The sequence below is a fragment of the Sphaerodactylus townsendi genome, unplaced genomic scaffold (assembly GCF_021028975.2).
Source record: "Sphaerodactylus townsendi isolate TG3544 unplaced genomic scaffold, MPM_Stown_v2.3 scaffold_19, whole genome shotgun sequence".
NCBI lineage: Eukaryota > Metazoa > Chordata > Lepidosauria > Squamata > Sphaerodactylidae > Sphaerodactylus > Sphaerodactylus townsendi.
This window is the reverse complement of record NW_025950352.1, coordinates 406,037-417,500: the sequence shown is the minus strand read 5'-3', so window position 1 is coordinate 417,500 and position 11,464 is coordinate 406,037. Positions and strand designations below refer to the sequence as shown.

At 57.4% G+C, this 11,464-nt stretch overlaps 1 protein-coding gene across 1 annotated transcript in view; it reads left to right on the top strand.

Annotated features, from left to right (window-relative positions):
• PLEC (plectin) overlaps positions 1-9,645 on the top strand; it is a 42,112-nt gene extending 32,467 nt beyond the window's left edge. The window contains 3 exon segments of the mRNA XM_048482675.1: positions 576-7,566; positions 8,168-8,305; positions 8,752-9,645. Of these exon segments, the coding sequence (XP_048338632.1) occupies positions 576-6,914 (6,339 nt within the window). The 3' untranslated portion in view covers positions 6,915-7,566; positions 8,168-8,305; positions 8,752-9,645.
• Positions 9,646-11,464: the final 1,819 nt, after the last annotated feature.

The window sequence follows — 11,464 nt, the reverse complement described above, 5'->3', positions numbered from 1 at the left end:
CCCTATAAGCACAGAGAACTCAGCCCTGTGATTAGGGGGAGGGGGAGGCTCCGGTGCCCAAGGACCCCTCTGGACCCAAAGAGCAGAATTGTAATCAAACCGTCAGAAAACAACTTTGGAGAAATAGTGCAGAAAGACATTCCAAACTTTATACACAATAAAGGATAAGTTTTCTAACTCTGATATATTTCTCTCCTTGAATTAAAAATGATGGCAACATACAGCTGGTTATTTTAATACTAGCAGCAAAGCCCATTGTGGGGGAGATGCAACGGGTCCTAGCAAAGGGTCGAAGAGGAAGCATCCCCCCCTGCAATGGGCTTTAGTTGGACTGTAGCAGCCCCCACCCATGCTCTCAGGGACCCCACTCTCAGCAGGGGAGGGAGGGATTGGGGAAGAGGCTCAGCCAGATGCCGGCCTCTCGGGGTGGGGAAAGAGGCTCAGCCAGGCACGCGGGGGGGGGGGGGGGCCCGGCTGGCCTCGCAGGGGCGTTGGGGGGAATGGAGGGGAGAGGCTCATCCAGACTTCCCTTTGCCCCCAGCTCCTCAGTCGTGTCCTTTCTGTCCTCCCCCCAGATGCAGACTGCCCAGAAGGAGCAGCTACGCCAGGAGACGCAGATGCTCCAGCAGACGTTTGTCTCGGAGAAGAACGTGCTCCTGCAGAAGGAGCGATTCATTGAGGAGGAGAAAGCGAAGCTGGAGAAGCTCTTCCAGGATGAAGTCAATAAAGCGCGGGGCCTGAAGGCGGAGCAGGACCACCAGCAGAAGGAGATGGAGCAGGAGAAGCAGCGGCTGAGAGGCAACCTGGAGGAGGCCAGGAAGAAGCAAGCGGAGGCGGAGGAGAATGTCCGCTTGAAGCAGGAGGAGCTGCAGCGGCTGGAGGAGCGCCGGCGGCAGCAGGAGAAGCAGCTTGCTGAGGAGAACCAGAGGCTGAGGGAGAAACTGGAACGCCTGCAGGAGGAGCATCGCGTGGCCCTGGCCCAGACCCGGGAGATCATGATCCAGACGGATGAGCTGCCACAGGAGGCCACGGTCCCTTCTCTCCAGGCACCTCCGCTGAAAGTCATGCCCAACGGAAGAGACGCAGTGGACGGCATAGCTCAAAATGGCGAGCCGGAGCTGGTCTTCGATGGCATCCGGCAGAAGGTTCCTGCCCAGAAACTGGCAGAGGCTGGCATCTTAAGCAGAGAGACCCTGGAGAAGCTGGCCAAAGGCACGGTGACCACGGAGCAGCTGTCTCAGAGAGACGACATCAGGCGGTACCTCCGCGGGACGAGCAGCATTGCCGGCCTGCTGACTAAGCCAGCCAATGAGAAGTTGAGCGTCTATCAAGCCTGGAAGCAGCAGCTGCTGAGCCCGGGCACAGCTCTCGTCCTGCTCGAGGCACAGGCTGCCTCCGGCTTCATCGTCGACCCTGTGAGGAACAGGAGGATGTCCGTCAACGAGGCCGTGAAAGAAGGCGTGGTCGGCCCAGAGCTGCACAACAAACTGCTGTCTGCTGAGAGGGCGGTGACTGGCTACAGAGACCCCTACACCGGGGACAAGATCTCCCTCTTCCAGGCCATGAGAAAGGACCTCATCGTCAAGGATCACGGCATTCGACTTCTGGAGGCCCAGGTTGCCACTGGGGGCATCATCGACCCCGTCAACAGCCACCGCCTGCCTGTGCAAGTGGCATACGAGCGAGGCTACTTCGATGAGAAGATGCAGCAGGTCCTGTCTGACCCGACGGATGACACCAAGGGCTTCTTCGACCCCAACACCCATGAGAATCTGACCTACCTGCAGCTGATGGAGCGCTGTGTGACTGACCCCGAGACCGGGCTCTTCCTCCTGCCGCTGACTGGCAAAGCCACTGCGGGGGAGCTGGCCTACACAGACCAAGAGGCCAAAGACGTCTTCCAGAAAGCCACCGTGTCTGCGCCCTTTGGCAAGTTTAAGGGGAAGACAGTAACTATCTGGGAAATCATCAACTCTGAGTATTTCACTGAGGAGCAAAGGCGGGACCTGCTGCGCCAATACAAGACAGGAAAGATCACTGTGGAGAAGATCATCAAAGTGATCATCACGGTGGTGGAGGACAGCGAGAAGAAGAGCCAGCTGTGCTTCGATGGCCTCCGGGCTCCCGTCCCAGCCGCTGAGCTCCTGGAGAGCACGATCATCACGCAGAAGCTGTACAACCAGCTGCAGCAGGGGAAGAAGTCTGTGGAGGACGTGGCCAGCATTGAATCCGTCAGGAGGTACCTGAAGGGCAGCAGTGCCATTGCGGGCATCTTGGTGGAGTCCACTGGCCAGAAGCTGTCGCTTAGTGATGCCTTGAAGAAAAACCTCCTCAAGCCAGAGGTGGCGCTCTCGCTTCTGGAGGCTCAGGCTGGGACCGGCTACATCCTTGACCCGGTGCGGAATGAGAAGCTCCCAGTGGACGAGGCGGTGAGGTCTGGCGTCGTTGGACCCGAGCTGCACGAGAAGCTGCTCTCTGCGGAGAAAGCCGTGACTGGCTACAAGGACCCCTACACGGGGCAGCTGGTCTCCCTCTTCCAGGCCCTGCAGAAAGGCCTCATCCCCAAGAGCAACGGGATCCGCCTGCTGGATGCTCAGCTCGCCACCGGGGGCATCATCGACCCCGTGCACAGCCACCGCCTGCCCCTGCAGACTGCCTGCAAGCGGGGCTACTTCAGCGAGGAGATGAACAAGGCTCTGTCTGCTCCCGCTGATGAGGCCAAGCTGTACTACGACCCCAGCAGCCAGGAACACGTCACCTACGCTCAGCTGCAGGGGAAATGCCAGGTGGACAAGCAGACGGGACTCCACTTGCTCCCCCTCTCAGACCAGGCCATCCACTTGCAGCAGCAAGAAGAAGTCTACTCCGACAGTCAGGCCAAGGAGTCCTTTGACAAGATGACGGTGGAAGTGCCCACGGGCAGCTTGAAGGGCAAGACCGTCACCATCTGGGAGCTGATTCACTCAGAATATTTCACGGAAGAACAACGGAGGGAGCTGATTCGGCAGTACAAGTCAGGCAAGGTCACTATTGAGCGGGTCATCAAAATTGTAATCACCATCATTGAAGAGACTGAGGCCAAGAAGCAGGAGAAGTTGACCTTCAGTGGTTTGCGAGCACCTGTGCCTGCGAAGGAGCTCCTGGAGTCCAGGATCCTCAGCAAGGCCCAGTACGAACAGTTGAAGGACGGGCGCAAGTCTGTGAAAGACCTCTCTGATGTGGAGGCCATCAAGAAGTTCCTGCAGGGGAGGGAGGGCGTTGCTGGAGTCTATGTGGAAGGGACCAAGGAGAAGATGAGCATCTACGAGGCCATGAAGCGGAGCCTGCTCTTGCCCAGCACGGCAGTTGTGCTCCTGGAAGCCCAGGCAGCCACGGGGTTCCTGGTGGACCCAGTCAGGAACCAGAAGATGTATGTGAACGAGGCAGTGAAAGCTGGCCTTGTGGGGCCGGAGCTGCACGAGAAGCTGCTTTCTGCAGAGAAGGCGGTCACGGGGTACAAAGACCCTTACTCTGGAAACACCATTTCTCTCTTCGAGGCCATGAAGAAAGGCCTGATCTTGAGGGAGCACGCCATCCGCCTGCTGGAGGCCCAGATTGCCACCGGGGGCATCATCGACCCCGTGCACAGCCACCGCCTCCCCGTGGAGGTGGCCTACAAGCGGGGCTATTTCGATGAAGCCATGAACCAAACCCTCTCAGACCCTACGGATGACACCAAGGGCTTTTTTGACCCCAACACAAGGGAGAACCTAACCTACTTGCAGCTGAAGGAGAGGTGCATTGAAGATCCCGAGACTGGCCTCTACCTTCTGCCCCTGAAGCAACCCGAGAGGCCCGCAGTAGTGGAGACAACCCAAGTGTACACGGAGGCAGAGACCAAGAAGGTGTTTGAGGACACACAGATTGACATTCCAGTAGGAGACATGGCGGGCTCCTCCATGACCCTGTGGGACATCATGCACTCCAACCTCATCCCCGAGGAGCAGCGCAAGCGACTGTTGGAGGAGTTCCGCTCAGGCCAGGTGACCAAGGAGCGCATGATCATTATCATCATTGAAATCATAGAGAAAACGGAGATCATCCGGCAACAAGACCTCACTTCCTACGACTATGTCCGGCGCCGCATCACGGCTGAAGACCTGTACGAGGCCCGGATCATCTCCCTGGAGATCTACAATGAGCTGAAGCAAAGTTCAAAGACCATCCGTGAGGTTCTAGAGGTAGAAACTGTCTGGAAGTATCTCTATGGCACCGGCTGTGTCTCTGGCATCTACGTCCCGTCCAGCAAGCAGAAACTTGGCATCTACCAGGCTCTGAAGAAAGGGCTGATAAGTCCGGAGGTGGCGCGATCCTTGCTGGAAGCCCAGGCCGCCACTGGCTTCATTGTTGATCCCGTCAAAAATGAGATGTTAACTGTGGACGAGGCTGTCCGGAAAGGAGTAGTAGGCCCTGAAATGCATGACCGACTCCTGTCTGCTGAGAGAGCTGTGACTGGCTACCGGGACCCTTACAGTGAGCAGAAAATCTCTCTTTTCCAGGCCATGAAGAAAGATCTCATCCCTTCTGAAGAAGCCCTCCGACTGCTTGATGCCCAGTTGGCCACAGGAGGCATCGTAGACCCTCACCTGGGCTTCCACCTGCCCTTGGAAATCGCCTACCAGCGAGGCTATTTCAACAGAGAGACTTATGAGAGGCTGTCTGAACCCAGCGAGGTCCGCAGTTACGTGGATCCTTCCACCGAAGAGAAGCTCAGCTACACGCAGATCCTCAAGCGCTGCAAGAAGGATGACAACACCGGCTGCCTGTTGCTGCCGCTCAGTGACACCCGGAAGCTGACTTTCCGAGGCCTCCGGAAGCAGATCACGGTGGAGGAGCTGGTGCGCTCCAAGGTCATGGATGAAGCAACTGCCCAGCGCCTCCAGGAGGGCCTGACCTCTGTGGAGGAAGTCTCTAAAAACCTGCAGAAGTTCTTGGAAGGCACCAGCTGCATCGCTGGCGTGTACGTGGACTCCTCAAAGGAGAGACTGTCTGTCTACCAGGCTATGAAAAAAGGCATAATCCGTCCTGGCACGGCCTTCGAGCTGCTGGAAGCCCAAGCGGCCACCGGATATGTGATTGACCCCATCAAGGGCCTCAAGCTGACTGTGGAGGAGTCCGTGCGCATGGGCATCGTGGGCCCGGAGTTTAAGGACAAGCTGCTTTCTGCTGAGAGAGCAGTGACAGGCTACAGGGATCCCTACTCAGGCAAACTGATCTCCCTGTTCCAAGCCATGAAGAAGGGGCTGATTCTGAAAGATCACGGGATCCGACTGCTGGAAGCTCAGATTGCCACAGGGGGCATTATCGATCCAGAGGAGAGCCATCGCTTGCCTGTGGAGGTAGCATACAAGAGAGGGCTGTTTGACGAGGAAATGAATGAGATCCTGTTGGATCCCAGTGACGACACCAAGGGGTTCTTTGACCCAAACACAGAGGAGAACCTGACGTACCTGCAGCTGATGGAAAGGTGCATCACAGACCCGGAGACTGGGCTTTGTCTTCTGCCCTTGAAGGAGAAGAAGCGGGAGAGGAAGACCTCTTCCAAGTCCTCTGTGCGCAAACGCAGGGTGGTGATTGTGGATCCAGAGACTGGCAAAGAAATGTCTGTGTACGAAGCCTACCGCAAAGGCCTCATTGACCACCAGACCTACCTGGAGCTCTCAGAACAGGAGTGTGAATGGGAAGAGATCACCATCTCCTCCTCTGACGGGGTGGTCAAATCCATGATCATTGACCGGAGATCAGGGCGGCAGTACGACATTGACGATGCCATCGCGAAAGGGCTGATAGACCAGTCTGCCCTGGACCAGTATCGCTCGGGCACCTTGTCCATTACGGAGTTTGCCGATATGCTGTCCGGCAACGCGAGTGGATTCCGATCTAGATCCTCTTCCGTTGGCTCTTCTTCCTCCTATCCTATCAGCCCAGCCCATGGCAGAGGCCAGCTGACGTCCTGGAGTGATCCTACAGAAGAGACGGGCCCTGTGGCTGGCATCCTGGACACGGACACCCTGGAGAAAGTGTCCATCACGGAGGCCATGCACCGCAGCCTTGTGGACAACATCACTGGCCAGAGGCTGCTGGAGGCGCAGGCCTGCACCGGGGGCATCATTGATCCAGGCTCTGGAGAGAAGTTCTCGGTCGCTGATGCTGTCAACAAAGGTCTGGTGGACAAGATCATGGTGGACAGGATCAACCTCGCTCAGAAAGCCTTCAGTGGTTTTGAGGACCCAAGAACTAAGTCCAAGATGTCCGCTGCACAAGCCTTGAAGAAAGGCTGGCTGTACTATGAGGCTGGCCAGCGGTTTCTGGAAGTGCAGTACCTGACAGGTGGGCTGATCGAGCCTGACGCAGCTGGCCGGGTCTCGCTCGATGAGGCGCTGCAGAAGGGCACCATAGATGCGCGCACAGCGCAGAAGCTGCGGGACGTGAACACCTACTCCAAGTACTTGACCTGTCCCAAAACCAAGCTCAAGATCTCCTACAAGGACGCCATGGACAGGAGCATGATCGAGGAGGGAAGCAGCCTGCGCCTGCTCGAAGCGTCCTCCCAGTCCAGCAAAGGCTATTATAGCCCCTACAACGTCAGCGGCTCAGGCTCCACCTCCGGCTCCCGGTCAGGGTCACGAACTGGTTCTCGGCAGGGCTCAAGGCGAGGGAGCTTCGACGCGACAGGATCCGGCTTCTCCATGTCCTTCTCTTCCTCTTCCTACTCCGCATCGAGTTATGGGCGCAGATACACATCTGGCCCAAGCAGCTGTGCGGATGCAGCTGAACTCAGCAGCCCCTCCTTCCACTCGAATGGGAGCTGCAGAGGGGAGGGAAGCTGGCCGAAGACCCTTGAGCTGCACGGGCTGCAGCTGTCTGCGGCATGAAGCCCCCACCCCCCGGCCTCCAGAAGTCCGAGATCACATATATTCTGCTCTGCATGAGATAAAGCTGCTGGCTAACCTGAATAATTATTATTGTTTGTTTTTATAATTCTTAAAACTCATTTTCTTCCAAAGCAGTGCCTAAAGTTTAACCAAAAAAAAAAATCTAGATTAAATATATTAATATATAGGATTGTTCTGACAGTATTTGTATATTGTGAGAGGGGGGGAGAGAGCGCGTGAGCAGCCCCTCCCCCTGGCCCTAACTGCACCTTGTCCCTTTTTGTACCAACTGCTGAGTCGCATAACCAGCCCACCAGAAGCCTTTTTGTACCCCGACCAGCTCGTAGAACTTTTTTTCTAATGGACTCTGCCATCTCCGCCCCCGCAAAGGAGGAGAGGACCCCTGTGCCGTGCCTTGAGCCCTGCTGCCGGTGCGCTCGTCGTTGCCCGGAGGCCGCCGGGAAGCGCCTCAGACCCGCCTTGCGCCCCAGAGACATTCCCACAGCCCCTCCAACTCCCGCCACTCCTCTGAAGTCGTTGCCTTGGACCTCCGCCACACCGGCCTCCGCAGGACGACCCTCGGAACGGCTCTCTGCTCCCTGCGCTGTTCATTGGCTGCCTTCCTCAACCACACGGACTTGGCACTCAGGCTGTAAGTGCCCTCTCTTGCTGCCTGGCTGGTGGATGGGCCTGCCGCCTGCCTGCCTGCCTGCCCGCCTGCCTCCTCCCTGCCTCCAGGAGGGCCGGCTTCCTTTGCTTCTGGCTCTGCTGCCTTCTCCAGCCTGCCTGCACCTCCATCCCGGTCCTTTCCATTCTGCTTGGCTTGACGGGCTCAGTTTGCTGGGGAGTTTTGCGCTTCCGTGGGCTGCTGTTGGTTGCATGTCTGTCTGTGTCACTCTCTGTGGTCCTGGGAAGTGCCCTTCCGTGGTTGGCGTTCCTGCTGGCTCAGACGGCAGGCGCCCGGGAGAGGCAGTCTCTCCCGCAATGCCACAGCAAAGAGTTCTGCTCACAGGCCACTGACACCCGCAGAGGAGTTTGGTCCACCTGTTCTCCGAGGGTTAGGAATGGTTCTCGCAGCCTGTTCCCTGAGGCAGTGGCGTGTAACGCCAGATCCCATTTCCTTTGCCCAGCGCAAATCAGACCAGGGCAGCCCAGGGGCACAGCAACGGCCTCAGAAGCCCTGTTTGTCTTCCTGCCTTGTCTCTGGCTGTTGCTTGTTTTCCTTGCCAATAACATGCAACTCTTCCTTTCAGGCGTCTTCCGGTCCCTTCAAAGACGCCCCCTTGTCATTGGGAGAACTCCTGACCTGGTTCTCTGGAATGAGCAAGTCCTGGATGAGTTCGAGAGGAGGCCCAGATGCAGCTGCTCCTCTGCTGTGGTCGTCCACGAAGGTAATTCCTGGTTTGTTCCCCTTTTTGCCAGGGCTCTCGGCTGCTTGCCTGTGCCTCTGATGGCTGACATGGGATCCTTTGGGAGTAGAGAGCAGCCTGGCCCTTCCCACTGATTATCAAGTGAGGACCGTACTGCCTGTCTCCTTGTGAGGAAGAGTCACCCAAGACTCTCTTTTGCTGAAGCACCTGGCTGAGCACTCAGGGACAGCAGCAGGTGGAGGCCTCTTCCCCTCCCCTCCCCTCCCTCTGTGCACAGTGCTGTTTCCAGCTGGGAATATTCTAAGGGCCTGGGTGTCATGGGGGGGGGGGGGGGGGGGGGGGGGGGACAGAGGAACCAGCAGGGCAGAGACTGTCTGTGGCTTCACTGGCTCAATTGGATGCCTTCATTTCATGTGCAAACTCTTGTTCCTCATCCCATCCTGTTCTTTTTCTTCATTTTGTTTTAGTGTTGCTGGATGTCCATTTGAACGTTCTTCCCAGTTGTCGTGGATCTCGTGCCCCTGCTGGGGGAGTGGCACAGCATTGTGGATGCAGGCCGACGCGGCCTGCCCTTCCCCTCGGCACGCGCCGTGGAGCATGTGGCGCAGGGGCTGGGCCTGCGGGCCTGGGAGGCTGAGCTCCTTCCCGCAGCCTGCCCGGATCAGGCTCTCTAGTGCAGGAGCACTTTTGCTGCAGGACGAGTCTCTCCGGTCGGGAGTGGCGGCTTCAGCAAGGGCCACCGGCCAGGCTGTGCTGTGCTGGGCGGTCTGTAGCCACACGCAGCAGCTTCCCTCTTGTCCTCCCCGTGGGTGGGGTTTGGCGCACGTGTTCCTCTTCCTCTTTTGGGGTGCCAATTCCAGGGGCTGTGAAGGTGCTTGACTCTCCTTTGGCAGCAATAAGGGGTGTGAAGGGGGCACTAGAACTTGGCAGTGGGTCTGATGAGCCCTTGCCATCTAGGTCCCCCACCCCCCCCAAGTATCCCTTTCAGGCACATCACGGCCTTCCTCCTCCGGCCCAATCGTAATTCGCCCCACGTGAATCAAGACATCCCATTTCTTCTCACCATTGTTTATATTGTTGTTCTCATTCTCCAGATTTTGTGTTTGCACAATGTCCTCGCTTGACCAAGCTGGTCTCCATATTCTGTGTGGTTCTGGGGCTCGCAGGAGCGGTGGGGGTGGGGTGGGGTGGGGGGCCGGGCTGGATTCACTTTCAGACTGAGCTGTCCAGACCCATCTCTTTCTTTTTGGGAGGCAAAACACTAAACCGTGACCTGTAAATAACATGAAGTGTTTGTAAAAACAGGCAGTATGAAACCACAGCCTCTCCACAGGGAGGGCAGTAAAGAAGATTCTATGAAATGGCTTCGTGTGGTTTGTTCAAAGCGGGGAGGAGGGGTGGGTGTCAAGGGAACGTGCCCCGGCTGGTCTGGCCATGTTGCGCGGCCCAAGGGCAGAATCCGGCTTACCTGGTATGCCAAGGTGGCCGCTTGCCTCTGCGCTGGCAGGCACAGAAAGAGGCTTGTGGTCTGGTCGACTTCCCCGCAGGTGAGCGAGAGACGGAGCCACCATAAGCTCATGTGCTAACTAGTGCAGGAAGTTCTGTCGTAACTCCTAGTGAGCTGAGGGAGGGGGGGAGGAGTCCCAGTATGTTCGATGCCACACGAGAGCCGGTCTTTGTATCCCTTTGGCGGAGGCCAAGCCGCTCTCTGTGCATGTGGGCAGGGTCCAGCATTGGGAATGACGCCACTTGTCCAAGGCCTTGCATGGCAGTGCTTGCCAGAGGCTGGCCTGGGCTGACCAAAGCGCAGGCAGTTGTGGGAATGCCGCTGTCCATGTCGATCTGCCTGCAGGCAGCCGATTCCTGGAGAGCTGGAAGCCAACGTTTCACCCCAGTCCTCTCGGGAACTGCTCCTGGGCACCTCTGGTTTCTTCAGGGAAAACTCGGCAGAAGCGTCACAGTGGGTGAGGGGTGGGGTGCAGCTGTGCATAATTTGGAGACCAAGAATCGTGTCCTTCGGAGGCAAAACTGGGTGGACGGGATGCAGGCCTCCCTCTGCGTCTTTTGCACTGCCAGTTGCTGTTGGAAAGCTACTCCAGCCGCCTCTGGCCCCTCTTTCCACCTTGGTCTATCCCAGTGCATATAAAAGGCGACGTTTGGCTGCATCTTGCCTTTTTCCTTCCAGTGGAGGTCCTGCACTCCAGGCTGGCTCCCACAAGCATGTCCAGCGTGCATCCCTGTTCCATGGGGTAGCCATGATGCCCTCCTTGGGCAATCAGGCCAACTTCGCCACTGGAAGGTCCAGTCCTGGCCTGTTCTGTTCCGAAAGAGGCCCAGGTCCTTGGCAGGTACTAAAGCGGTCCCTGAGAGCGCCTCGCTTGGGAGGAAGGGCTGGCAGCCCAGACTCAGGTAGCATCAGCAGTACCCATTGGTGCATATGTTTCAGAGTTGTCACACACACACAACACACACACACGCACACACACACCCCGCAAGGCTGAAGCCCTGGGTCTCCAGCTGGAGTGTATCGGCAACATTTCCTCAGAAATATTTGGGTAAGGTGGTGTGAAACGGGTAGAGTTGGAGGAAGTTGACAAGCAAGACCTCGGTTCAAGCCCCACACAGCCATGACGCTCATTAGGTGACCATGAGCCAGTCTTTCTCTTCGCCTGGCCTATTTCACAGGGTTGTTGTGAGGTACAAATGTGGGGGACGATCCTCCATACAGCTCTGAGCTCTTAGAAAAACATCACGGTGTGGAAGGAGCTTGGCTGTGCGTGACCCAAGCAGTTGGTGGACTTGGCACAGTACCAAGGCTGGAGGTGGCACCAAGAGCACGTTGGCTGGCAGGATGCTGGCCTCCTTGGGTTTGGCACAGAGGAAGCTTAAGGCTAAAACTCAAAATTAGCCCAAAAGGAACGGGGCTGTGCTGGCCTTCCTGCCCCTCTGCAGGGCTTCTCGGGGGCCAGGCCCAGGCAGGGAGGAGGCTCGCCTGTCAGCTCCTGGCATTCCTCTCTTCTGAGGTTAGGAAGTGGCATGGAGCAGGTTGCAACTTGCAGTTTTGCAGTGGAGGGGGAGCACTGCTGACAGTCAGCTGGCAGGCCCCTCCTGCACTCTGGCCAGGGCGCTGCATGAGCATCAGAATGTCAATCCCCGGAGGTGATGGGCGATCATAGAATG